The 27,320-nt window shown below is 47.8% G+C and overlaps 2 protein-coding genes across 9 annotated transcripts in view; one reads left to right on the forward strand and one right to left on the reverse strand.

The window, feature by feature from the left end:
- The window catches only part of ZSWIM7 (zinc finger SWIM-type containing 7), a 31,132-nt gene extending 15,949 nt beyond the window's left edge, over positions 1–15,183 (forward strand). The window contains exons 6-7 of one of the 7 annotated variants that reach the window (XR_011523682.1): positions 8,060–8,289; positions 10,526–11,310. The gene's annotated coding sequence lies outside the window, so the exon portion shown is untranslated. Of the gene's footprint in view, positions 1–3,386; positions 3,731–7,899; positions 10,040–10,525; positions 12,172–14,320 lie in introns of those variants that run through there. The other 6 variants (XM_070563538.1, XM_070563537.1, XM_070563535.1 and 3 more) reach the window with 6 other exon arrangements.
- ADORA2B (adenosine A2b receptor) lies at positions 802–24,038 on the reverse strand. Of its 2 annotated transcripts, none has more exons than XM_008534589.2 (2): positions 23,464–24,038; positions 802–2,284 (listed from the first exon to the last, which is right to left on the reverse strand). In XM_008534589.2, exons 1-2 carry the CDS (start codon positions 23,769–23,771, stop codon positions 1,618–1,620), a joined length of 975 nt encoding a protein of 324 aa, XP_008532811.1. In that variant the 5' UTR covers positions 23,772–24,038; the 3' UTR covers positions 802–1,617. The 2 variants fall into 2 exon arrangements, with proteins under 2 accessions (XP_008532811.1, XP_008532810.1); XM_008534588.2 differs by having other exon boundaries at positions 23,437–23,958.
- Positions 24,039–27,320: the final 3,282 nt, after the last annotated feature.

Here is a 27,320-nt window from a genome sequence, read left to right on the forward strand (position 1 = left end):
AGTGAAGGAAAGGACTAAAAAGCATGTCCTGAGGGAAGCTAAAGATTCTACTAGGAATTACCAGTCTGAAGAAAGAAGGGCAAAAGAGATACCAAGTAGAGTCTTAGAAGGGAGAGAAATGGCAGTTGTTTGGAGCAAAGGAGCAGTGATGTATGGAAATGAGACTTTTCAGCACAGAACAAGAACTTCTTATTAGGTAAAGCTGTCCACAGCCAGAATAGGATTCTAGAAGGACAGAAGTTCTCTGTTTCTGAAGGGGTGCATAAACCTGCAGTGTCCTTGCGGGGATATTGCAGAAGGAATTGAAGCAGTGAACAAACAACAGATAGTTTATTTTTACCCCCTAGGAAACTCAAACCCTGTGCCCCTGAAACATGAGGTGCTGGTGAATGGGTGCTAAGTGACTGAGTGTCAAAAGGTCAGATAATGCAGTGTTCTGTGGTTGGCAGAGCCTTTTGTTACATTGAAGTGGCAAATAAAATCTGTCAAGACTTTTCTACTCCTTGGGAAACTTGGGCTGCGTATAAACATTTCTTTAAGCAGTCTTCAGGATAAAGAATAGAAAGTAGAGGCCAGCCCAGTGGTGTAGTGATTAAGTTCACTCGCTCTGCTTTGGTGGCCTAGGGTTCACCGGTTCAGATCCCAGGTCCAGACCTACACATCACTCATCAAGCCATGCTGTGGCAGCATCCCACATACAAAGAATAGAGGAAGATTGGCACAGATGTTAGCTCAGGGCCAATCTTCCTCAACAACAACAAAAAGAATAGAAGGTAAATGCAGCTCTGTATGACAAACCAATGCAGCACCCCCAGCTTGTTGGGGGTTTTTTTAAGTTTTATTTTTATTTCACTTAATATACATACACAGTTATATAATTTTACTTAGTAAAATTTTCACACTTTCGGTTCCAGCAACTTGACCAAACTTGAACGTGGGCGAGAAGTAAAATTCACTAGCTAGCTCTAGAAGGGCGGCACAGAATCTGGTAGAGGAGGGATCCCATTTCTCCGTTTTCTTTCTCTAGGGTAGTTTGTTGTATATGAAAAAGAATATTATCAAAATTTTTATCTGATGATATTCTACTTCAGGACTTATGAGATTCTCCTAAGTTATTTCCCTAAATAAACACAGCAGTTTCTTGATTGAAGAATTAAATACTTTTAGTTTTCCTGGTCACCTTCCTAGAAACAAGTATATATTGTTAGTATGTCCAACTGTTATTTTTCCATTGACTCTAAGTTAAAAAATATTTGTATTATAATAGTTCACAGTGTTTCATAGTAAAATAGTTTCAGTCATTGTCTACCATAAAAGAGGCAGACTTCTAAAAAAAAGCACACAAAACAGTCTTTTGCAATCCATTCAAGCTGTGAGCATCATCCACATAGTAAGAACAGCCATACAGAACCATAAATACATTTGTCAACCCTTGGAGCCTACTAATAACATGTACATATTAGCTAGATGTGTGGTAACTCCAGAAAGTGCTCAAAAGAGGCAACCCACATGTTTGTGAGGTGTCGCTGTCTTTCACAATGAGAATCATCCAGTCATGTCCTGTCCCTTCATTTATTGTGAATTTGTGCCTTCTCCTTGAAGAGGCCAGAGCCTAGGTCATAGGCCCACATTGAGAGCAGGCTGCGTCCCCGCCTGCCCATTCCCACTCTTGAGAACATCTGTCTGGCAGAGAACATACCTAGAGATGATTTTGTGAAAAGTATAGCGGAAGTCTCGGTTCCGGTAGGCATAGACAATGGGATTGACAACTGAGTTGGCATGTGACAGGAGAATGGCTGTGTTTATTGCCCACTTGGGCTTATTCTTAGCCTGAGCTGGCTGAAAAAGAGTGACACAGTTGATGGCATGTAGTGGTAGCCAGCACAGAGCAAAAATCCCAACCACCATGGCCAGGGACTTGGCTGCATGGATCTCCCGCTGGAGGATGGTCCTCGAGTGGTCCATCAGCTCAGTGCGCTGAAGCTGCCTGCAGGCCACCATGAAGATCTTCATGTAGATCACCAGCATTATGAGCAGTGGAGGCAAGACACAGCCAAAGAAATTGAAATACACCATGTAGCTCATGGGGACCACATTCTCAAAAAGACACTTCACACGGCAGCAGCTTTCATTTGTGGTTCCATCCCAGGGTTCTGTGCAGTTGTTAGTGGCACTGTCTTTACTGTTCCACCCCAGGAATGGGGTCAGTCCAATGCCAAAGGCAAGGACCCAGAGGACAGCAATGACTCCTCTCGCTCGGGTCCCAGTGACCAAACTCTTATACCTGTTCAAAAGAACATCATGTGTTATCATCAGTTTACAGTAGTCTGCAACCAAGGTCCGAGACTGCGCCTCTGCTTTTGTTCCATGGCCTTTACCCCTAACAACACTGAAGGTTCACCCTCAGAGGGCACCATGACCTTTTACCCCCAACATTAAAGACATGCACACAGATATGAACAGCCTTGCTCTAAAAGCTCAATAAGATTTTTGTTCTTATTAACTCACCTCTGTTTAGTGACAAATCATAGTTAATGAGGACAAGTGGAGAAGTCTTAAAGGGTGGTTTCTAATTACCCAGATACTGACCTTTGAGACTAGATCTATAAAGCACTGTTCCAGGTGGTTGAGATACACCAGTGAACAGAACACGCAAGATCCCTGCTTTTAAGGGATTTACATTCTAGTAGGGGAAGACAGATAATAATACACAACAAACATGAGTCAGTAAATTATATGATACGTTAGAAGGAGATATGTGCAGTGTGAAAAAAGAAAAGGCAGAGTAAGGAAGATCAGGACTGGCAGGGACTGTAGTTTGAAAGAGGTCAGTCAAGAGAGGCTTCATTGATAGGGTGACACTTGAACGAAAACCTGAGGAAGTGAGGACTGGAGCTCTATGGACTTAGGCGGCACTACATGGTGGCTCTGGGCAAGAATCCTTCAGGTCGCCACAAATATGTGAGAGGTTTGTCTCAGCCTATGGGAAGAATCATCCCTGAAGACCTCTAAACTGCTGGAGAACAAGAGTCCTGACAACATCCCTGTCTTTGCTAGCAGCAAAGTTGATAAAAATTAGGAAAAAACTTTAGCAAATATTAAACAAATTTTTTTTAGTAATTTTAAACCATTAAATCGTATTTAAAATCACTAAAAATGATAATATACATTTTAGACATTTTGCTATAAACTAGTCCATATATGGTTTATAGCAAAGCTATAAACTTTGCTCTTAATAACTTGTCCATAATATGTATTCAATGTAATGTGTTGAGTAAATGAAATAAAATCTTTCCTTAACCTCTGGGAGGAAAATTGGGAAATAATTTGATACACATTATCTTAAGACTTGTCTATGGAAAATGTCCAATTTCCTTTGCCTGCAGGATAAAGCCCATACTTCTCAGCATGCCCACAGAGCCCTCCAGGCCTCAGCCCCATATGGCTCCCTCCTCGCTCATGGTGCTCTCAACATTGGACAGAACACCTGTTCCTGTTTCAAGGATCACCTGCTTTTCCTGATCACCTCTTAGGCAGAGCTGGCCACTCCCATTCTGCCCTCATACACACACCTGTCACAGAGCTTGTTGATCTGTTACGTGTGTTTTCCCCTCAACTAGAATGTCAGCCTCTTAAAGACTGGGACCTTGTTCCTTTGTGTTGGTATCCCCAGGACGTAGCACAGTGCCTGGCACATAGTAGGTTTTACAATATAGCCATTATGAATACATTCCTCATTTGTTATCTTATTATTAAACGCTTTAAATCAAAATTCTACTTACTAGGAATACATGAAGCTGTGGCCTGGACAGACAAGAAGAACTAGTAGTTTGCTGAGAAAGTTAACTGAGATCTTGCCTTATAATTGACAATGATCCCTGATCTTTTCTGCTCCCTATGAAAGCCGCTCTCAGTAATAGGCAGTTCAGTTGTGGGGCCTTTACTACAGATGACCTGCTGGGCTCAGTTGCTCACTGAGTTTTTCTTGGCCAATAAATCTGTCAATTTCCAGGCCCTTTCTTCCTCCCTCCTCATTCAGGAATGTAAAGCCATTCCTTAAAAAAATGCTATTCCTGGCCATTGCCTCACTGGAGAATCACAGGACTTTAGATCCATGAGGCAACCTACTCATCAGGCCTGCCCTTATTCCTTTGTTTTTCACAGGAGTCAACTGTATTGAATTGAGTACAATTGAATACAGGTCAGCCCTGGGCGATAAATTATATTTGGAGTGAGGAAATTCTCTTGTAATGGTCTGGGGTGGATGGGTGAGGTGGTTTTGGCCAGTGAAATAAAAGGAAGTCTGCTAGGGTACTTCAGGAAAGATTTTACTCCTTGAGAAAAGGAGAGAGACCCATGAGGAGAGCTGTCCTCATGTCCATCCCTTTCTGCTTATGCTCTTATGGGAGGCTATGATGCCTAGAGCTGCTGCAGCCATCTTGTGACCATGAGTGATAAGCCTGAAGACAAACTGAATGGCAAAGCAGAAGGAAGGAAATAGCGCACAAGTCCTTGATAACATCTTTGAACCACTACACCAGCCCTGGAACCATCATGGCTCCATATTCTAGTTCAAGAAATAGTTAAATGTCTTGATTGCTTAAGCCACAGTTACCTATAGCCAAAAGCATCCTCATACAAACCAGAAGGGACTTTCATCTCTTTTAGTCCAACCTCTTTTATTTTACAAATGAGGAAACAAATACAAAGTCTTTGAGTAACAAAGGCAATAGAAGAACCAAAGACCAAAGCTAAGTCTAGACCCTCAGGCCTGTGTTCCTTGCGCCACATTATGCTGCTTCTGATTTTACTTGACTTTTTTTTTTTAAGTAATATCAGACATGGAGTACTCTGTACACGGAGGCATCACAGCAGGTGGCTTCCCACTAGAGTTCAAAACAACAGCTGGAAACCACCCACAGCTGAACCTCTCAAAACTGCTAGCTCCTGCACATGTAAAAAACTACTTTCATGCTCAATTGTCTTGGATAAGGAAAAGCAACTGATTCCATCAGGGGAGCAGCTAGTGACAGCTTTTTATGTGAACCCCCATCATTGTTTCTTCCCTGTTGGTTCATTATTTCATTCAGAGTTCTTCCTTTGTACCATGCACTCTGCTAGGTACTAGAAACATAACCACAGCCCTCATGGGTTGTAAAGCTAATGGAAGAGACAGAAAATAAATAAGTAAAGACACAAATGTGTAATTACACATCAAAATGAGTTTAGCCAAACCAAAATGAATAGTATGCAGATAAAAGAAAAATAGGAAGACCTCAGGGAAGGCCTCTTAAGTAGAGCTAAAGGTTGAGGAGGAGTAAAAATCTGAAAAGTAGAAGAGCATTCCAGGCAGAGAACAGAATGTAAGGCTTTCAGACACGAAAGGATTTTACTTTCCTAAAGAAGCAAAAGGAAATGTGAACGAACCTAAAATGAGGCAGGGGCTAGCTCGCAGGCCCTGGGAAGGAATCTGGATTTTGATATTCAAAGTGCAATGTGGGGGGCTGCCCTGACGGCATACTGGTTAAGTTCGTGTGCTCTGCTTTGGTGGCCCAGGCTTCGCAGGTTCAGATCCCGGGCGCACACTGCTCATCAAACCATGCTGTGCGGGCTGCCCCTGTGGCCGAGCTGTTAAGTTCACGCACTCCAATTCGGCAGCCCAGGGTTTCACAGGTTCGGATCCTGGGCACGGACATGGCACCACTCATCAAGCCATGCTGAGGTAGCATCCCACATGCCACAACTAGAAGGACCCACAACTATGTACCCAGGGGGCTTTGGGGAGAAAAGGAAAAATTTTTTTAATCTTTAAAAAAAAAAAAGCCATGCTGTGGCAGCATGCCACATACAAAACAGAGGAAGATTAGCATAACTGTTAGCTCAGGGCCAACCTTCCTCACCAAAAAAAAAAATAAAGAAAGAAAGCTACGGGAAGATATTGAAGGCTTTTAATGACACCGATTTATGTTTTAAAAAGTAGTATGGATACTGAATTTTAGTGGAGCAAGAAGAAAAGCAGATCAGTTAGGAAACTGTTTTGGTAGTTAATTCAAGAGAAAACGCTGACTTGGATCAGGATGATAGCGAAGGTTACACAGATAGATATATATTTTGGAGGTAGAGCCAATAGGTCTTGAAGATGAATTGGATGTAAAAAAATGAAGAACCAAGGATGATTCCTAGGGTTTTTCCCTGGGAATTAATTAATATTTGAAATAGTATTAAAGGGAACAGTGGGTTGCAAGGTGATTAAGATCAAGAGAATGGTGGATGTTAGTATGCTGATAAAAATGAATGGTAGAGAGAAGATGCAGAAAAAAGGCAAGATTATTAAAGAAGCTAAGAATCCAAGGAGGTTAGAGGATGTGGAGTCCAGGGCTCGTGTGGAGGGACAGTTCTTCACTGTGACAGAAGGAAGAAGGAGAACGGGGCCAGTGCAGGGAAGACGAGGGTTGGATGGTGAGAAGATATGGGCAGCGTCCCCTTTGAGAGCTGCTGTCACCTCAGACAAGCATGAAGAAAGTCATCACCTGAGGGAGAGGAGAAGGCTAGGATGCTGGAGTTGTCTCAGAGAGGAGAAAAGGGACCTTGCTGGGAAAATGTAGTGGGATGGCCTTTGTGGTTTTGAGGGTGATGTGGCTTTTGTTGACAAGGTGCAGGCTGAACCATGGGAGTGGAGGCCGAGAAAGACTGAGGAGAAGAAAGAACTGAGACCAGGGTGTGGAACACTCAAGCTGGCAGGTGGTGCAGCTGGTGAGAAATGGCAGCAGTAGGAGAAATGGCAGCAATGAAGGGGAGGGGCAGTGTCAGGTCTTCTGCAGGAGGCAAGGGGCAACTGCTCTGGGAAGAAGAGTGGAGAGACCCAAGAGAAAGAACTCTAGCCCCAGTCCCCACCTGAGGTCCGGAGTGTGAGCAGCAATTAGGGAAGCAGTTTCGGGGGTAGGTCTCAGTCAAGGCCAGGTAGTGAAGGGAATGTTCAGAGAAGAGGTTGAGAACATAGGGATCTGGTGATGTCCCAGAGAGCACAGTGCTTGGGAAGGCAGGGTGTGATTTTGGGTCCAATTAGCCAGGGGATATATAGAGCATTATGGGGTTGAAAACTATAGTCATGTGCCATATAACATTTTGGTGAACGATGGGCCACATATACAACAGTGGTCCCATTAAGAATTAGTACCTATTCTATATCTGGTTTGTGTAAGTATACTCTATGGTGTTCACACAACGATGAAAGTGCCTAATGACAATGATTTCTCAGAACATATCCTCATTGTCAAGCAATGCATGACTGTAATTGAATTATTTTCTTAGGACCTAAAACTACTTGGCTTAAGCTGAAATGTCCAACCCACGTCTCCATTTTCATCTTTAATATGTCAACGGCACTTGACACTTTAAAATAAAGGGGAAAAAGTTCACCATCCATTTCTTTGTCTAAAACAAGTTCTCCTTCCTAATTTCCTCTTGACTGGCAGACAGTTTCCCATTCTAGCAACCTTTGAATCACATGACCAAACAAGTTTTGGAGACACAGGCCTGCAGACCCCCTTCCCCAGCTCTACAAAACACATCAGTAACACAGAGCCTCCACTGCCTAAGCACCTACTCTGAGAGGCACTAAGCTACATAGCTTACACATCTCGCTCAAACCATGCCGCATGAAGTCAGGCTGCTGTCTCCAGTTTACAGATGTGAAAACTGAGACTCAGAAAGGTTAAATTATTTGCCCGCTGCCCCTCAGTTGCAGTCAGGACACAAACCAAATCTAATCTGACTGCAGTTTTGCCAAAAGCAGTCATGTTTTCCTGCTCAGGAACCTACAGCTCTTCTCATAAATCCAAGCTCCCCACTCTGCCTGGTCACCCAGCCATGGGTCAGCTATTTCACTTTCTTCCCCAGACACATCTGCCCTTGCCAAAGCTGTTTGCCGGTTCCATGGAGCCCCCTTTCTGGGGCCAGCCATGTGGGAATCAGAGACTCGAAGAAAGAGGCCTTTACTTCCCCCTCTTGGTAGGCAGTCCTTAAAAGGAAGTAAAGAGCTTTCTTCATTCTCTTGGAGGACACAGCGAGGCCCACAGGAGAAGCGTGACCACCAAAGACAGAAGCACTTTTAGCACTGGAGCTCCAGCTTGATAATGGCACAACAGTCGGTATCCATGAGAGCCATGCCTGCACCCTTGCACAGGGTGGAAGACTGCAATGCTGTAGAAAGCAGACAACTGTCCCTGCACTGAGCAGGATCGTGGAAGGGATGACCCCTGGGGTCTCTGGCATCTCAGGAAGGCTCTGGTAACCTCCTGCCGTGTCCTCTCATCTCCCACTTCCAGCTGTGCCTCTGTCCATTCCCTGAACACCTGTCTCTCTCCCTGGCCTCACCCTTTGCTTGTGGACTCCATGCCTTGCTCCCTGTGCACCAGTGGCTCTCAAAACATCGTGTGTGTGTGTCCCCAAAACATTCCTGAAAGGAAGGGACCATGTCCTTTCCTACATCTGCCCCATGCCAGTCACTCACTACTCTGCTGTGGAGGGCGTCGAGCACAGCAGTGAGGTCAAGGAAGCCGGACATCTGCCCCAAGTGTAGGAGAAGTAAACGAAAGGCAATGTAGAAATGAATAAAGAAAATGTAGGCAGCTTTATTACTGTAAACAAGCAGGAACAATTCCAGCCCACACAAAAGGAGTGTTCTGGGAAAGTCCACACTCTGGGAAGTGGCTTTGCCCTGTTCCTGTGCACAGAGCTGGTGTGTGATTCACCCATTCTCCATATAAGGGACTCATTAGCTAAGGAGGTTAATAGAATAAGTCACATGGAGGGAATCGACAAAAGGGAACAGTGTGGACACTGAGGTTACGTAATGAAAGAGGGAATCGCCAAGTGCTGCATAACAAGTGCTGGCCTATTTCTGGGGCAGGGTTTCCTCCTCCTCTGGCTCTGCAGCCCTTGGCTCAGTCCAGGCTGCCTTCTCAGCCTTAGAAATCAGAATTCCCAGCTTTCAAGGTGCTCTCAGTTCAGCAGATCCCCAAGGGCAGCTGCTTCCTGGGCAGTGACATTGAGCCTGGCCAAGCCAGCCAGTGGCTGGATAAAGTGAGCTCTGGCATCAGAATAATGGGAGTAATAGTGGCTGCAGAACCCCCCTCCATACTGTTGCTGGGGCTTTTAACACAGATACAATGTTTACAAAGCACTTCATAAATGCCAGTTATGAAGTAAGTGCACATGGAGTGCTGTCACTGCTTCTTAAAATTGTTTATTGCTTGTTTAGGGACATTTTTCGTTATATTCTGTCGAGCTCACAAGTTTCATTCCTGTGTAATACAAACATTTCTGCTTGGACCACCCAGACAGCAGTTCAGCAAGGCTAGAGGCTGCCACAGTGAATATTAAAAATGCACCAAGAAAGTCTAGTGGAAATCCTGGCAAAACTTTATTTAGAGCAAGGCTGATAGGTGCTAAGACAATGCAGATGAAAAAGGAGTTCTGAGCCAGGGGGCTGTCATTAAGTTGGGCACAGAGGGCAGCGTGGCCTGCCACAGCCAAAACCAGCAGGCTGGTATGCGGCTTTCTGAGGAAGGAGGCCCAGGTATGGGCACTGGTTTTTTTCTTTTTCTCCTTGTTCCTGGGGACCCAAAGGGGCTCCTGCTGCACAGCAGTCAAACTGTGGCTTTTTTCCTTTCCTGCTGAAGACTGTAATGCTACTCCCACTATTCCAGCTCCTTTTGCTTGAGCAAAGTCATAGATGAACCAAAGCAGTGTCTGTATTGTAGCAAGATCTTTCCCCTATTTATCTATCACATGTAGTTCACATTACAGAAATTTGCATGGAAGCAGACCGGGTTGTACTGAAGTACACCACTGTGCTCCCATGGTACCCCATGATCCCCACAGCACCTCTCCCACCTGCCTCCCACATAACCACATTTTCTGTCTCCTTCCACTCAACCACACACTCCTTAGTGGCAGAGGCTGTCCTGTTCACTGTTGTATCAAAAACACTGGGCCTAGCAAGCAAATGCTAAATAAAAGCCTGAATTTATAAGAAGGGAACAGAACTCTGGCTTCTTAATCACATACACACCTTTAACACTCACTTGGTAGCTCTAAACAAAACAGGGCATGGAGTACGTGACTGTGTCTTGAGTTTCAGCTTATAGTTCACAAGAGACTATTGTATAAGAGAGAAATTTTATGCTGAATAGTTGCTTCCCATTTTTCAGATTCCTCATGGAACCAAACAGGGTTTTTAAAAAGTTGTCATGGACAGAAGAAGAAACAGAAAATTGAACAATAGCATAGAGTAGATAATTAAAGTAATAGAATACATAACCAAAAACAATGAAAATTTAAGATCTAGATGACTTCACCAATGAATTCTATCAAACATTTAAGGAACAAAAACCCATTCTTACACAAAAAGAGTAGATGCTGTTTGGTTCTATTTATATGCAGTTAAGGTTTGGGAGTGGGAAGGTCTCTGATTTACCATTCGTGGTAAATGTATTGAGGGCAATCTACCTTATCTCCACAGTCTGACATGGTCATAGCTCTAGCCTGTGGGCAGTCAGGAAAGGAGAGTGCCTGCCCACCCACTGGATAACAAGCTGTGGTCACCAGAGCTTATCTTCAAGCTAAGTTCTTCTGAGGAGGCCAGGACCCTCAGCTACTCTGGCTCCTGAGGGGTTCTCATCTATTGCAGCAAGTTCAGACATGTCTGAATCCCAGCGGTGGACCTGGCTGAGGCCTGAGCTGAGCCCCCTGCCACATGTAAAGGCGGTTGGAAGAGATGCCATTTGTGCTTCACAGTCACCCAAAAACAATGGATGAGGAATGCAGCTGGCAGAAAAAAGTTGGCAGCACTCCCCACCAGCTTACGGCAAGAGGAGGCAGTCTGGAGTGGTCTGATAGTGATTCACCCCATTGAGATTGAGGGTCAGGGCCAAGACTGGGGCTCCCAGAGTTCACCTCTGAGGCTGTTTTTTAGTGAGTCTCATATGTTGGTCTCATATGTTGGCGAGGATTGGGAGACAGCCCAAGGTTGCTGGGTTCCAGACTCTGATCTCCTTCACGTGAAATAAGAGCTCCCGAGAGAAAGGACCACTGCCTGAAACTGGACCAGAGAAGAAAAAGATACGTTGTCCTCTCCTCCAAAAAGTACCCTCCCATGGCTGTGTGAAAACACATTGCCTCAGATATAACTTGATTGTCAAAGCATCAGCCTCAGGGCTGGCCTGGTGGTGTAGTGGTTAAGTTCATGTGCTCTACTTTGGCAGCCCAGGGTTTGCAGCCATGCTGCGGCAGTATCCCACATACAAAAAGTAGAGGAAGATTGGCACAGATGTTAGCTCAGTGACAATCTTCCTCAAGCAAAAAGAGCTAACAGATGTTAGCTCAAGGCTACTCTTCCTCACTAAAAAAAAAAAAAAAAGCGTCAGCCTCCATATACAAAAACAGCCAGTTAGAAGAAGGCATCAGGAGGCACATATTGGTATGTCCCATTACTGGTGATGTTAACTTTGATCACTTGGTTATAATGTCTGCCAGGTTTCTCCACTATATCTGTTTTTCACTTTGTAATTAGTAGGTATCTTGTGGTAGATACTTTGAGACTTTGTAAATATCTTGTTCCTCATCAAACTTTCACCAGTGAGTTTTAGCACCTATTGATGATTCTTGCCTGAACCAGTTATTAGTATGATAGTTGCCAAATGATTTGTTTAACTCAGTCATTCCTACTCATTAATTAGATGGTATGCTACTGTAAGCAAGAGTTCTTCCCCCATTATTAAAAAAAAAATCTTCTGGTCTGTTCATTGCAAGGGCCTAGAAGAAATGCTCCAGTAGCAATGAGCACACTTACCCAAATCTTGGTTTCTAAATACTGTTCTCCACTGAAAGGAAACAGGGCTCCTTGGAGAAATGGCTGATTCCAAAGCTTGAAAACACAGTGTGAGCCTGAAAAACCTCTCTGTGCTAGAAAGTAAGGAAGTGCTCAAAAAATTCACGGGAACAGTCAAACAGAAGTGAACCTGAATGGGCTCCCATTGGCCAAATTTGAGCATCAAAAATGGATAATGGGAATGGATAATAATACGTTGAATGAAAATAAAATTCTATAAATCTATACTGATATTAAAAAAAAAATTTAAGGAAGAGCAGGGGAAAGGTAAACCTCCTTTTTTTTGAGGAAGATTAGCCCTGAGCTAACATCTACTGCCAATCCTCCTCTTTTTGCTGAGGAAGACTGGCCCTGAGCTAACACCGTGCCCATCTTCCTCTATATATGGGACGCCTGCCACAGCATGGCTTGACAAGCAGTGCGTAGGTCTGCACCCGGGATCCGAACCGGCAAACCCCAGGCCACCGAAGTGGAACATGCAAACTTAACTGCTGTGCCACCGGGCCAGCCCATAAACCTCTTCTTTACTGAAGAGTGCCAACAGATAAAGGTGGAAGGAATGAGAAAAAGGAAAATTACCATTTTATGTGGTCATAACTGATTCAGGCAAGAAACATCAATGAGCAAAACATACCCTTACAGTGATGAGTCCTGGCAGACACAGCCATAGCCAAGTAGTCAGAGTTAACATACCAACAATGAGATAGATTCATATTGCATGCCTTCTTATGTGATGGACTGAAATGCACAAAATGTCATGTAGACGGTTTTCCCACCAAAAATGTTTAACCTGAATCTAATCATAAGGAAACAACCAAACCCAAATTAAAGGACATCCTATAAAACAACCTGGACTCCTCAAAAATGTTAACGTCTTGAAAGGGGGGAAAAAAAGACTGAGGAACTGTTCCAGATTAAAGGAAACTAAAGGGACAAGCCAGGTCTAGTGGTTAAGATTCAGTGCTCTCACTGCCGCAGCCTGGGTTCGTGTCCCTATCAGGGAACCACACCATCCATCTGTCTGTCATACCATGGCGCTGCGTGTTGCTGTGATGCCACCAATATTTCAAATACCAGCAGGGTCACCCATGGTGGACAGGTCTCAGCAGAGCTTCCAGACTAAGACAGACTAGGAAGAAGGACCTGGCCACCCACTTCAAAAAAACTGGCCATGAAAACCCTATGGATAGCAGCAGAGCATTGTCTGATGTAGTGCTTGCTGGTAGGTGAGAGGATGATGCAGAAAGACAGGGCAGGGGTCCACTCTGCTGTGTTCAGGGTCTCTAGGAGTCAGAGTCAACTTGATGGCACTAACAACAAAAAGGAACATGTTCAATGCATGCATGACCTTCTACAGGAACCTGAATAAAATATATATATATATATATATATATATATAAAGAAAATGATTTGGATAATTGGGGACATCTGGCTATAGTCTGTGCTGTATCAGTATTAAAATTCCTGAGTATAATTGTGTGTGTGTATGAGACAGAAAGAAAATGCAGCAAAATATGAACAATTTGTACATTTAAATGAAGAGTATATGGGGATACTTATATTCGTTTTGCAACTTTAGAAAATTCCTGTTATGTGAAGAATGGGCAAGCAAGAATGCAGAACGGCCAGATAGGTGACTGGTATCCTGGAATAGGGCAGAAGTAAAGACGGGACCAAAGAGAAGCAACTAGAGGGAAGGTTTAAGAAATGCAACTGACAAGCTGTTCTCTAATGTCTTTCAATACAGCTTTATAGTTCTTTACATTTAAAAAAAGCAGATTTGGCAGTGGTATTGAAATCAGCATTGGAAATTAAGATGTCATATACAGAAAGACGCTTTGGGAAGTTTGTGGGTGGTAGGACTGGAGCAAAACATCTATTAAGAATCCCAGAAGTGGGGCTGGCCCAGTGGCGCAGCGGTTAAGTTCACACGTTCCACTTCTTGGCAGCCTGGGGTTCGCTGGTTCAGATCCTGGGTGCGGACATGGCACCACCTGGCAAGCCATGCTATGGTGGGTGTCCCACGTATAGGGTGGAGGATGGGCATGGGTGTTGGCTCAGGGCCAGTCTTCCTTGGCAAAAAGAGGAGGACTGGCAGTAGTTAGCTCAGGGCTAATCTTCCTCAGAAAAAAAAAAAAAGAATCCCAGAAGGAAAGAATAGAGAAAATGGAGACAAGGAAATTATCAAGAAAAATTTTTTTCCCTGAAGAAGATTTGCCTTGAGCTATCATCTGCTGCCAGTCTTCCTCTTTTTTTTTTTTTTTTTTTTCGTATGTGAGCCACTACCACAGCATGGCCACTGACAAATGAGTGGTGTGTAGGTCTGCACCCGGGAACCAAACCCAGGCCACCAAAGCAGAGCACCCCGAACTTAACCACTAGGCCACCAGGGCTGGCCCAGGAAAATATTCTTTTTTAAAATTTCAGAGCTGAAGATAGACTTGTCTTCAGATTGGAAAGGTTCACCTAGAAGTGCCATTCCGAATGAAGGAGAAAAGCTGAAAGTCAATATTTAAACCCACCCTTACGAAATTTCAGAACACCAAGAAAAGCAAATGATTCCAAGGCTTCCAGAGAGGAAATACAAGTTACAAATAAAATTCACATAGACGTCAGACTTCTTGAGCAACACTGAGTGTTAGGGCAGTGCGTTCAAACTTCTGAACGGTATCCAGTCAAACTACTCGTGTGAGAAGTAACATTTTTGGCAAAGAACTCAGAAAGTTTATCTCCCATGTCCTGAAAAAGTTACCTAAAGATGTATATACAAACAAACAGATATAGAATCCTAGAGAGAGGAAAGAAAACATCGAATGCAAGAAATGGTTGAACAATTCCAAGAGTACGATGAAGGAAGTCACAACACGACAGTCATGCTGCACATTCAGAAGGCGTGTAGGACGTTCAGCAATGAGGATGATGAAGAAGCTGGATCATCATCAGGATGAGGGAAGCCACAGTCTTCCTTTAACTTTCTTTTAATTTTGAGATGGGAAATTCATGATCCAAACATGAAGCAGACTAAAATGTGGCATAATTTTGGGCCACAGGATAGCAACTAAGAATAGAATCCACCTGACCTGGTCATAAGAACTGTCTCCTTGAGAAGCATGGGTTTCATGGCAGGAGTGCATTTCCTACTCTAATCATACGACTCCCTTCTGGGGTGAATAAGAAATATACAGGTGAAACATTATAAATGCTGTTTATTGGTTTCCAGTTTTCAGAAACTCTACAAAGTTCATGAAACTATTATAATTACAGAATAAAATAGAAATGGTATTAACCCAGTAATGCTGTAATATAAGTTTGTTCAATACATAATTTGAGTAGGAAAAAACACAAGAAACAGTGGTTGCCTCTGATAGGCAAAGTGAGAAACTAGAGATCAGAGATGGGTGACTTATTTTCCACGGTTTACCCTTTTATACGGTTTCAATTCCTTTTTTTTCTTTTTTTTGTTGAGGCCAAAGCGCGCCGAACTTAACCACTAGGCCACAGGGCCAGCCCCCTCAATTTCTTTACAACAGCAAGAATTATCTTTTTGAAATAAAACCTCTATTAGTTAGGCAGTGTGCTAAAAGTAACGCTACTTTTGGTAGCAGGAGGTGAGAGTCGTGCGAGGGATGGTGGCAACATACTTTTTCTCACTTAGGAAAAAAAAAATAGAGGCTGAAATATGATCCACAGAAAAAAGTCAAAATATAACAAAAATTGGAGTAGGGTAGGGAAGAGGGCTTGTGTGAGCTCTAGTCCTCCTGTTACATGGTAGAGTCAACAGATTGTTGGTGGCAGCACAAACCAGGTGTTGCCAGTGAGGGTGGAGTGACCCTTAGAAGAAATGCCAACAAAAACGGTCTAGGAGGGCTGCCCCGGTGAGGGGTAAGAGAGGGGAGACTTTTGCTTTCTCTTTTGTACCCTTCTGTACTTTTGAATGTTTACTTCTGTGCACACTAGGTGATTTCTAACTCAAAAAAAAAAAAAAAAAAGGAAAAAACCTCCTTCATAGACTTACTAGTGCCTTGAAAACAAAACTCTAACTCCTCAGCAAGCCTCCAAGCCCTCCTTGATATGCCTGTTCTCGAGAGCCCCCACACACACCTAAGGCTGTGAAGCCTGGACTGCAGGAGCTCTTCCCCTGAAAATGCTCTTCCCTCCCATTCATCCCACACACAAAACTCCAGCATCAGCCATCTAGAAATAGCACTCCTCCCCTCTCTCAGCACAGACTGAGTTAGAAGGCCATCCTGGAGCCGTGACGGTCTGTTCTCAACTTTAATTCTTTCAAAGTAGGTACACCTGCTACTTGCCATTAAGTTCCTGCTGCCAATGGCAGTGTCTCCAGCCTGTTAGCCTCAGCGATAAGAGCACAACCTGTTAATGCCCTTAAGGGAGAATAACCATGTCTGAGCCCCATTCCTGAAGGGCAGTCATGAATTTGAAGCATTAGGAAAAAAGAGGCGGGAGGAGATCCTCTACAGGTCCTTGCAGCTGTTAGTCAAATTCTGTGACATTTCATGCACAGTGGCCAAGGTACAGCTTTCTCCATCCTCACTTAGCCATATTACTATTTAGCTATAGTCTTCCTTGTCCCATGTAATATTTAAAAGATCCCAATCACAATTTGCTAGTGTCCTCATTCACTACCAGAAGGGACCACTCATCAGGGGGTGTTTTTGGACGACCACAGTGCTTGCAGCCTTTCCCTTTGGTTGTTCACATGCTGGTTAAGGGCTCCTGGGAAGACAGGCTTACCCAGTCCTGGCTTCTGTGTGACCCTGAGCTAATCATAACTCTCCGAGCCTTGGCTCCCTCATCTATGAAGTGGGGAAGGTAATAGTATCTGCCCCATAAGGTCTAATAAAGATTAAATGAGATTAGGCCTGTAAGGTGCCCAGCATACAAAAAAGGCTTCAGAAGAGTGGCTGCTGCTCACAGTATTAAAAATTCTGGGGGCTGGTCCCATGGCCTAATGGTTAAATTCAGCACGCTCTGCTTCAGCGGCCCAGATTTGCAGGTTTGGATCCTGGGGGCAGACCTACACCACTCATCAGCCATGCTGTCATGGTGACCCACATGTAGAGGAAGATTGGCACAAATGTTAGCTCAGGGCTAATCTTCCTCAGAAAAGAAAAAGAAAAAAAAAAAACCTGATATCTGGAGTAGCTGAGGACATAATTCCTTGTTCTTGTCCCTGCAGCATAGACCCATGCTGTGACCACAAGCTTACAAATCAAAAGAATGAGATACCGAGACTGGTTTCCACAGAGTTACCGGTCCTGCCAGTGCCCAGCAGGGAAGGCCCCACAAGGCTGGAGACCCCATTCACGCATTCATAGAGAAAGAAGCACAGATCATCTGTCATGTGAAAATGTTAACTTCTGTCCCTTTACACACACTCCTTCTCCAGATGATCAGGTAACCTACCTGTGCTTTTCAGAATTCTCTGGAAACGCTACTGAGACATAAAGCCAGGCACTATTTCTCTGCCATTGCTGCTCTAGGGCAGACTTGCCACCCCTCCAGGCACACAGAGCAGTACAGGCTGCAGCCTGATCTGCAGAGGAGCTCCTGGTCACTTGGAGCTCCCACTGCCCTCTGGGGGCAGCTCCAGGTCACAGTCCCAGAGCAGGCCCAAGGTAGCTAGGCAGATCCCGCTTCCCTCACACTTTAGGGGGAGCCCTGTGCTCCCATCTACGACCCTGAGGGCTCACGGGCTCTACTTCCATCTCCTCCCTGACCTTCGGCTCCTGGGATGACCAGCCATCTGGTTGGCATCTACCCCCAGTGAGGGGAGGACCTCCAAGTACCCTCTGGATTGGATTACCATGGTTCCAATCTGGTTCTGAGACAGTTCTTGAGGGCCTCACTGACTAGAGCAGACGAGACCTCAGCCTCAGCCTGGGCACATGTGTGCCCACTGGGGAACTTACCTGCCCAGGAACAAGCCCCCAGCCAGGTTGGAGGTCCCCATTAGTGCTTATAGACATGGACTCGGACAGGAGCCCACTGCAGCACCTGCTGCTCCTTTACAGTCATTGCTCCAGGCTGGGAGGTGAAGTTGAGAGGAGTGTATGCTAACGACAGAGGGTAAATAACAGCAGAGTAGCACCCAAGTCTCTCCTCCAGTCCTGAGAGCCTTGTTCCCTTATGTAAGTAAGAGGATGCCCCCAGGACTGTACCTGAGAGCCAGGAGCCAGGACCTGCAGGCTTTGCCTCAAGGGTCTGCAGCCACTGTCCTCAGGCCAGCCCTTGCCTGCAGCACCTGCCAGCTTTCTGGGTGACTCTCCACCAGATTCTCCTTCAGGCCTGTGAGATGTCCTTTCAGAAGATGGTTTCCCCCTCTTTTCTTCATTAAAACTTACTGGACCATCTTTTTTCTGACATCATTTCACCAGAAAGCTCTGCCCATTACTGGGATCTGCCATCTTGGACCCTCCTGCCTCACGTCTTTTTTTGCATAGTCCCCCCACACTATCCCAGCTTCCCCCTGGACATGACACACCCTAACACACACTCTTCACTCAGTCACCCATTTATTCATCCAAAATGTGGGTCCCTACCCCATGCTAGGCATCAGGCTCAGTCCTGGGTCCTGGAATATAAGGCCAAGCCCCTCCCCTGAAAGAGCTCATGTCTGGGTAGAAACAGACTATAACAAAGTAAAGACATAATTTAATGATAGAGTCAGTGATAAAGCAATGCAGTGGCTGAGAGAAGCCTCTTCAGATGGGGGAAGTGAGGAAAGGCAGTGCAAAGCCCGCGCTTGGGGAAAGAACTTGGGCCAGCGTGGTGAGGGAGGTAGGGAGGGGTGCAAGATGGGGTGGGCAGAAGATACATCATGCAGGGCCCTGAGGCCAGAGTGGGACATTTGCATTTTACTCTAGGTGCCACTGCACAGCTTTAAGCAGGGGAATGATGTGATCTGACTTAAGGTTTCAAATCATTCCCCCTGGCAGCTGTGTGGAGATGGTTATACGGGAATAGGAGATGAGGTGGGGACTCCATGGTGGCCCAGCAGGAGCTGGTCGAGAGCTGCTGAGAGGACATGTGTGATGAGATCCAAGAAGTGGCCATTAGATTCAACCAAAAGGGGGGCATTGCAGGGGTGACCTGACAAGGAGCAATTCAGTGGCACCATGGTGACAATGGGAGGGGAGGCAGTGAGACTGGATAACTTGGAGATGTTTACTGGGAGACAAGGAGAGTTGATTTAAGCATATCCATATATTAATGTTGGTTTCCTGAGGCTACTCTAACAAAGTGCCTCAAACTTGGTGGCTTAAAATATTTATTCTCTCATAGTTGTGCAGGCTAGAAGCCTGAAATCAAGGTGTCAACGGGGTCGCACTCCCTCCAGAGGCTCTAGGGGAGAATCTGTTCGCTGCTGCTTCCAGCTTCTGGTGGCTGCCCCAACATCCCTTGGCTGTGGCCGCATCACTCCAGGCTCTGTCTCCATCTTCACATGGCCTCCCCTTTTCTTTCTGCATGTCTGTTTTATGAGGATGTGATTGCATTTCGGGGCTACCAGATAATCCAGGATAATATCCCGGATTAAGATCCTTCTCTCAAAATCCATATAAGGTAATATTCATTCTTTTCCCATACAAGGTAATATTCACAGGGTCTGGGGATTAGAACATGGACATCTTTTTGGGGGCCACCATTCAACCCACTACAATGGGAATGATCTGGAAGAGAAAGATAACACTAATGCAAAAGAAAGGAGAACCCAAGGAGGGGAGTCCTGGGGAAGGCTGGAGGGGTAGGACCCAGAGCTGAAAATCTGGGTGAATTTTATTGTATGAGAATTGTAGCTCAATTGAAAGACAAGGAAAAAAAGTTTCAAAAAACCACTTAGAATCCCCTGCCAACTCCCACCCTACAGTTCAGTCAGCTAAAAGGAGTTAAGTGGAGGCCACATTTTCACCCAAAGCACAAAGTCTTGCTAAGAAGTCTTCAGTACCTACCTCACAGACTAGACGTGAGGCACCACGAAAAAGCCTCCATGTGGCAAAGGGGGCAGGGAGGGTGACAGGGTCAGGGCCCATGGACAGGCCAGACAGACACACCCCCTTCCATTCTGTTGACCGATCCCGCCAACCAAACACTCCCTAGAAAACACCCTCCTCCAGCTCCACGGTGAACACAGCTGGCCTTTGGTCTCCTGGAGACTCCACACCACAACGCCGTGGAAACTGAGTCCAGAAGCAGGGGCGGGAAGGTCCCCAGACACAGGTGACTCACATAGGTCCCCCCTCAGCTAGGGGTGTCGCATGAAGGGGCACAGGATTACATTAGGGAAGAGGAAGTGCTCCTGCTGGAAACAGCCTGAGGGTGAAGTGAGAGCCAGGGAGCAGCTGTGGGCAGACACACCCCTGCCCACTGCCACAAATATCCCCACCTCTGACAGCTGGGGAACCTGCATACCCTGCTCTGCTGTGTGTACCTGCCCTTCATCACTGCCCACTCCTGATGGCAGCACTCTGCCAGGGCCAACATCAGGAACTGTGGAGGTGAACTAGAGGAAGTGGACTTTTCTTCTTTTGTGGACCTCACTCACTCTGAAGGCCAAGGGCAGTACCTGATGTGAGTGGACACTCCTTCTTTTCAAGTCCGGCCAAAGTTGTCATTTTTATGCCTAGCATCACCTCAGGGCTCCCCTTTCCTCCTGCACTGTAATCTTCCCCACATTAGTAAACATCTTGGCAACTGGGTGGCAGGTGGGGGCTGCGGCCTCTGTGGCCTCGTGCTGTGCTGACAGCTGACCACACGGGCCTCACACTCAGAGCCTTGGGGCACAAATGCCTTCCAAGACTGCCGCACCAGTGAACTGGATGGAACCAAGGGCAAGTCCAAGAACTGTTTTTGCCCAGGTAGGAGGCGTGCCTGGGCTTCTGGCCCTCATTCCCTGAATCTCACCCTCATTATTGCTTGCCTTTAGAGGGGAGACCCCTCCTCCCAAACAGGGCACTGCCAATTTTACTCCAACCTGGAGTTCCAGGACCCCATGAGGGCCTCAGAGCTGGCCCCCAGCCTATGCCATTAAAGTGAAGGGGGACCTCAAGTCTCCCTGACTCCAGGAGAGTTCTCAAACTTTGGTGGGACCAGAAGTCCCTGGTTAAAGATACTGATGCTGGAATCCCACACACAACCCATCCCAGAGATTCTGATTCAGTAGGGTGGGGCCCCGTAATCTGCATTATAGCCTGCTCACAGGGAGCCGTATTCCTCAGAAGCAGGAAGTGCTGAATATCGAGGGAGAAGGGGTGCCTCAGGCAGCAGCCCCCAGGAGGGCTGAGGAACCTGCAGACTGATACACCTCTCCAGCCCCAAGAGTGTAGAGGTTGGTGCCAGGGCAGGTCAGATGCCTGTACGTTCCCAGGATGGGGAGATGGGGCTGCTTGCACACACCTCTTCCAGACCGCTGAACTCTTGTGGGCAAGCCAGGAGGGCAGAGCTGGGACAGACTTTGTGGTGACTCTCCACTGAGTGTTCTCCCCTCCCTGCTCCTCCATCTCTCCCTCCGGCCCTTAGCAAATGCAAAGAAGTTAGAGGCCTGTGATTCACATTTCTTTCCCCTTAATACACCCACACCCATTTTTTTCAAGACCCCACCCAGCACAAACCAGGACAAGAACTAACAAATTTAAACTTTTATGGAACTTCCTGCTCCATGGGGCACAGAGGATTCTCCCAGTAACTCCTGTTGAGCTGGGCTCTCTTTGGAACTCTGCTAAGGGAAAGCCAAGGGGCTTCTGTTAGATGGGCCACTCAGGCTGGGGGCTTGTGACTGCCTGCTGGATGCAAACAGTCCAAAAGGCCATCAAGTAACAAACATAGGACCAAAAGTCAGGAAAGGGACCTCTAAGAGAGAAAAGAGAAGAGTGTGCCATGCCACCCCAAGCCTCAGAAATCCCTGGGCTCTGTCACACCTGATGGGATGCATGAGGCCTCCTGGTCAGATGCCAAGGGCAGCAGTGTGTAGAAAGGCCTAGACATGCAGATCAGGCCCACAGCCCTGCCAAGCAGAAGATTCCTGTTCCTGTTAGGAACCCAGGACACAACCCACAGGGACCAGGCTCAACATGCCTACCTGTTGAAAAGGCTCTGAGAGCGTTCTCCCAGTCAATTCCCTCAAACACATGTCCCTTACAACCACCCATTTACCGCAGGAAGACCTGCTTCCAGAAATGGCAGTGCGTTTTCTGCCCACATCCCAGACACTGATGCCACACACAGCCCTGAAAGACGGTCTGATGGAGCAGTGGGAACAGGGTGCCAGCTCTGAGTGCAGGTCCTGGCTCCAATGCTCCTTCCAGAGGCACCATCCTAAGCAAGATGCTGATCTCCCTGGGCCACCACCCCTCATCTACAAGACACGGGTAACAGTACCTACCCTCTGGAGTTACTGCAAGGATTAAAGGACATAAATTTAAAATAAACTGCCTCACAGAGTTGGCACTCAATAAATTAATTCCTTCCCTGCTTTCCTGCTTCTGTGTCTCAATTTCCCTGTTCTCAGCTCCAAACCCAAAGAGATCTCAAGCTCACCCAACTCAGAAATGCCAAAGGGGACCAAGTACCAAAGAGAGTAAATATTTTCAATAAGCCCTAAGGTTCCTTGATACTCCTGTGCTCAGGCTCTCAAGTGGGGCTCCACTCCCTTACTGGCTGCCTCCATCCCTTGAATCCTACATTTTCTCAGTGTGGGAGAAAGAACCCCTAAGTTCTCCAGTATTCTGAAATCCTGGTGGCACTTTCCCAGCCTGCTGGGACAGGGCAGCGGAGCATAAACAAGTTACACAACGGCATGAAGCTCCGCGGCTGCTCCTCTTGGCGAACAGAGAAGCACTTTAACTTTTTAAAAGTATATGGAGGTGATTTGAGTCACCATTAAGACTGCAGGGACCGTAGTGTTCCCCAAAGTTAATTGGTACCTCCCCCCTGGATCCGCCCAGCCCTCAGTTTGTGGCAGTAGGGTCATGACTTATGACAATGCGAAGTCCCAGCGTCCAAAGTTGCCCTGGAACCCCCCGGCCTCCCAGACCCCCAACACTCTCGGCCGCGTCTGCCCGCTGCTCTGGACCCCGGGCCTCGCTCTGGGTCGGCCGCGGGTGAGGGGTGGAAGGAACAGTTTTGCCGCGGAAGAGGAGATGCGATCACCAAACCTCCTGCGCCCGGGCCGCCACCGCCCGCCGGGGTGGCGCTTTCCCGGAGTATCCACAGCGGGCGGGAGCCCAGCGACCGCCCTCCCCGGCACCCCTAGAGTTGTCCCCACGCAGGTCCCCTTAAAGAGATCATCCGGGGGAACAGAGGCCTCCAGAGTCCAGCCCCGGGGCACCGAGAGGATATGACAGCCCGGGCGCACGTGTCTCTGGGGATGGCCGGTGTCCTCCAGGCTGGGAATCCGAGCTCAGAGCGCCCCGCGCGCCTCAGCCTGGCCCGTCTGGGGTCTCCGAAGGCAGGAACCTGGCCTGGAGCGTGCGGTCGTCTACGGGGCTGCGACGGGGCCCTGGGGTAGGGGACGCTGCCCGCCTCACCTGAGCGGGACGCGGATGGCCAGGTACCTGTCTACGGCCACGGCCAAGAGGCTGAAGATGGAACTCTGCGTGAGCACGAGCACGAAGCAGGCGAGGAAGAGGCAGCTGTGGAAGTCAGTGCAGAAGCCCAGGCTGATGGTGATGGCAAAGGGGATGGCGAACAGCCCCACGGCCACGTCGGCCACCGCCAGGGACACCAGGAAGTAGTTGGTGGGCGTCTGCAGCGCGCTCGATTTGCCCACCGCGGCGCACACCAGCACGTTGCCCGCCACCGACAGCGCGGCGATGGCCAGCTCTAGCGCCACGTACAGCGCGTCCTGCACCTCCAGCGGCATGGCCGGGCCCAGCCAGCCCCGGGCGTCGCCTACCCGGGCCGCACTGGGCGCGGGGCAGCCGCGCGAGCCCCGCCGGGCATGGCCGGAGGGCCCGAACCGCGCGACCGTCCGCCGCTTCTAACCAGCCAGGCTCTTTCGCCCCGGACCCCGACTCAGGGGGCGGAGCCGCAGGGCGGTGGCGACGCCCATTGGCCGGCGCGCCCGCCCGTCCCGGACCCGGCGGAGCACCGCCTTCTCCAGAGCCGAGGTCCGCGCCCCGGCTGGGCCACCCGGGCCTCCGCCGCGCGGGGCGGGGCGCGGGGCTCGGACCCCGAGGCGTCCTGTGGTGACGATATCTGTCTAAGTCAAGTTCCCGAACTTTCCCTGATGCTCCCACTCGGTGGGTGTGTGCCGAGCGGCGGCTCTCTTTCACCCAGGGCGGCGCGGCACGCGCGGAGCCCAGGATTGCGAGTGGACTCTGCGCCCGCCGGTCCTCGCGAGCCCACCGCGAGAGGACCCCCCTCCAAGCCACTCCACCGCCGGACGGGGCGAGCTGAGGACTTGAAGCCTTTGGGGGCTCCCCACCCGAACCCCGCGGACCCTACTGGACAGCCAGGGCTCGCCTTGCAAATTGGGCGGGATGCCGCAGGGAGGGGACGGAGCGGCCCGAACTCGCAGGCGCCTCGGGGCACAAGTTCCCACCTGACCTGTCCCTTCGGCCGCGGCGCCGACGGCAAGGATCGCTCTGGGCGCTGCAGTTCTGCGCCACCCCACCCCTGCACCTGGCGCCGGCCCCCCCAGCCTCCCCCGCTCATCTGCCCTCTCGGCCACTGCCCAGGCGGCGCCAGCTCTGCCTTCTCCTACCTGTGACGTGCTCCACGTTCTTCACTTCCTCGTCCACCTTCCTGAAATGCCAGTGTTCCTCAGGCCCTCTCTTTATCCTTCACGCCCACTCTGGCTAAGTTCTGGCCCCCAAGGCCTCACACGTGGCCCTTACACCCTTAACTCCCAAACCTCCCCCCTGCAGCCCTAAGTGCCTCATGAGTGCCAGACCTGAGCATCCCGCTGCCGGTGTTGGACTATGCCAGGAGAGCCTGGGGCCCCCAAATCCAGCAAGTCCAAAATCAAGCTCATCTTCAATTCTGCCCTAAACCTGTGCCCTCTCCTCCATCTGGGACTCAGTCACTGACTTTACCACCCACCCCCCTTCCCCCCAGGAAGTGTGCTGACACGCTCCTCCTCCACCCTTCCCGACATACAAATCGGTAGTGCCTCGGCTTCTGCTTCCAGAGCTTGATTTCTCTCCACCCAGAAGTCATGCCCCAGGTGGGTCCCCCTTCACAGCCTGCTCCCATCACGCCTCCCTCATATCTTCTCTGGGTCCTCACTCACTGCTCCATCAAGTTTCTATAGTCCTCACCAACACCATCATTCTAGAACATGCCTGGCCCTGCCATTCCTCCACCCAAAATCCTTCTAGCAGTCATCAGACAAGGTAGTTAAGAAGATTGTCAGGCAACAGGAAAAGATGCTTGTAAAATAAGATTAAGCTAAAAATAAAACATGGAGGTGACTGCTGAAGAGTAGAGGATTTCTTTTTGGGGTGCTGAAAATATTTTAAATATGGTGATGGTTGCACAGCTCTGTGAATATACTAAAAAATATTGAATTATACACTTTAATAAGTGGGTTGCATGGTAAATGAATTATAAATCAACATAGCTGTGATAACAACAACAAAACCCCTCAGCCTCCAGCAGGCAGCAACAAATTCTCCAAAAACACTCACAGTAGAAGTCCTGGCTGGGTGAGATTATTATAGAGGATTTTCCCTCTATTTTCCATGTGGTTTTGTTACTTCTACAATGAAAATACTTGATTTCATGTTAAAATAGTGGTGAGCAAACGAATTCCATGCCCTAGCTATCTGAGTTCTGATATCACCTCCTCCCCCACCCATGTCCCCATAGCTCTTGACACAAACTCCTGTTACTACATAGATGGACACCCACCAGCAGAGCCTCCCTCCTCTCCATCCTCTCCCAACCCCCACCTAGCACAGTGCTCTTTCACCCACACAACCACCCTCCCCTCTCCACCACATTTACGTGAAACTAATTGAGTTATCATGACTCCATCAACCCCTAGTTTGGAACTCACACTGGGATTTGAACTGAACTCACAGACAGGGTCCATGGGGGTGGCAGTAATGGCAACAGGCAATTATTGTTGAGGAAACACAAGGAGAAAGGGTGGAGTCTGGAGTGAATCATGAGGTTTAGTCTTGAATGCAACTGAGCTACAGTGAACAGAGCCCAGGTCTCAGCAGCAGAGAACCCAGGTTTGATTCCCAGCTCTGAGGTTGACCTTAGACAAGTTAATCTCTCTAAGCCACAATTTCTTATGCAAAAGATGCAATGACAATACCTACCTCACAGGGGTCAGGGTAAAAAAAGGGCAGGAGGAACCATCTGCCGTGTGACCACCTGTAGGATTCCTTGACAACTATTGCAGTAATGGGAGCATTTGAATAAATTAGGCATAGAGCCCTAGAAATCTGAGTGGATCTGTAATTGGTGAAAGTGGAAGGGCACATTTTGTGAACCAATTGAGCCTCTGTAGACCCCTTCCAGATGACTGACACCCATCCTCCCATCTCCCACTCCTTTCCATCATGCCTCAGCTGCCAGAGCAGAATCCAGGTGGCATCCAGATGGTACTAGAGTAGGTGCAGCACTCAGAAATGTCATCAAAGACCCAGACTGTCTCTGTCTTTTGGCTCTGCCATCTTTCACCTTAGGCTTATTGCCTCATGGTCACAAAAATACTGCCAGAGCTGCAAGTATCATTTGCTTATGCAATCATACTACAGCAGAAGGGAGCTAGTCTCCTTATTGTTTTCATGGGGCAAAGTCTGGATCACATGCTACTCTAAACTGATCATGAGCATGGGGAAGTGGAATTATCATACCAAGCTTAAACCAAACATGGTTTCCTCTGTGGGGCAGAGAAAGAGGCCCAGCTGCTCCAAATATGTTGTCATCTAAATATTCTTGGAGTTCTGTAAACCGAACAGGAAAGGAGGACAATGCACATTGTCCTTGACTGTCTATGACTGTCAGAGGGGATTTTCAACTTATAACCTGAGCGTCCTAGGCCTCACAGGCTTGTACGTAAGGATGGGGGCACATGAGGAATAACAGCCTATATTTCATTGGTTCTTATTTTCCCCTGACCTAGTTACTCACAAATCCCTCAAACATTTCTGGGAGTCCGCAGAGGGTATCTTAGTATTCTTGGAATTTCTACTTTCCTCTGATGTCTAAGACTTTATCACTCGTTCTGGAACTGGCTCCATTTTTCCTTAGAATGAATGCAGTCTCAGGAGGCTCCTCAGCTTCTGGTCAGTGAACTGTCAGGTAGGTCTCACCAAGTCTCCAGCTGTAGGTCTGCAACCCAGAGATGGACACAGGAGGAGGCTACAAGTCAGACCAGACTCCTGCCCATTTGCACACACGCTGCATCTCCCAACACTGGTGGATTTCAAGTTCTTGGACTAAAAGACTTTGT

The sequence above is a fragment of the Equus przewalskii genome, chromosome 10, assembly GCF_037783145.1.
Source record: "Equus przewalskii isolate Varuska chromosome 10, EquPr2, whole genome shotgun sequence".
NCBI lineage: Eukaryota > Metazoa > Chordata > Mammalia > Perissodactyla > Equidae > Equus > Equus przewalskii.

Excerpts from the sequence above, each read along its gene's own strand:
- ADORA2B (XM_008534588.2), bottom strand. The coding sequence starts at position 23,771 with ATGCCGCTGGAGGTGCAGGACGCGCTGTACGTGGCGCTAGAGCTGGCC. Across the intron at positions 2,285-23,436 it reads GCCATCCGCGTCCCGCTCAG|GTATAAGAGTTTGGTCACTG; the intron begins GTGAGGCGGGCA and ends TCTTTTGAACAG.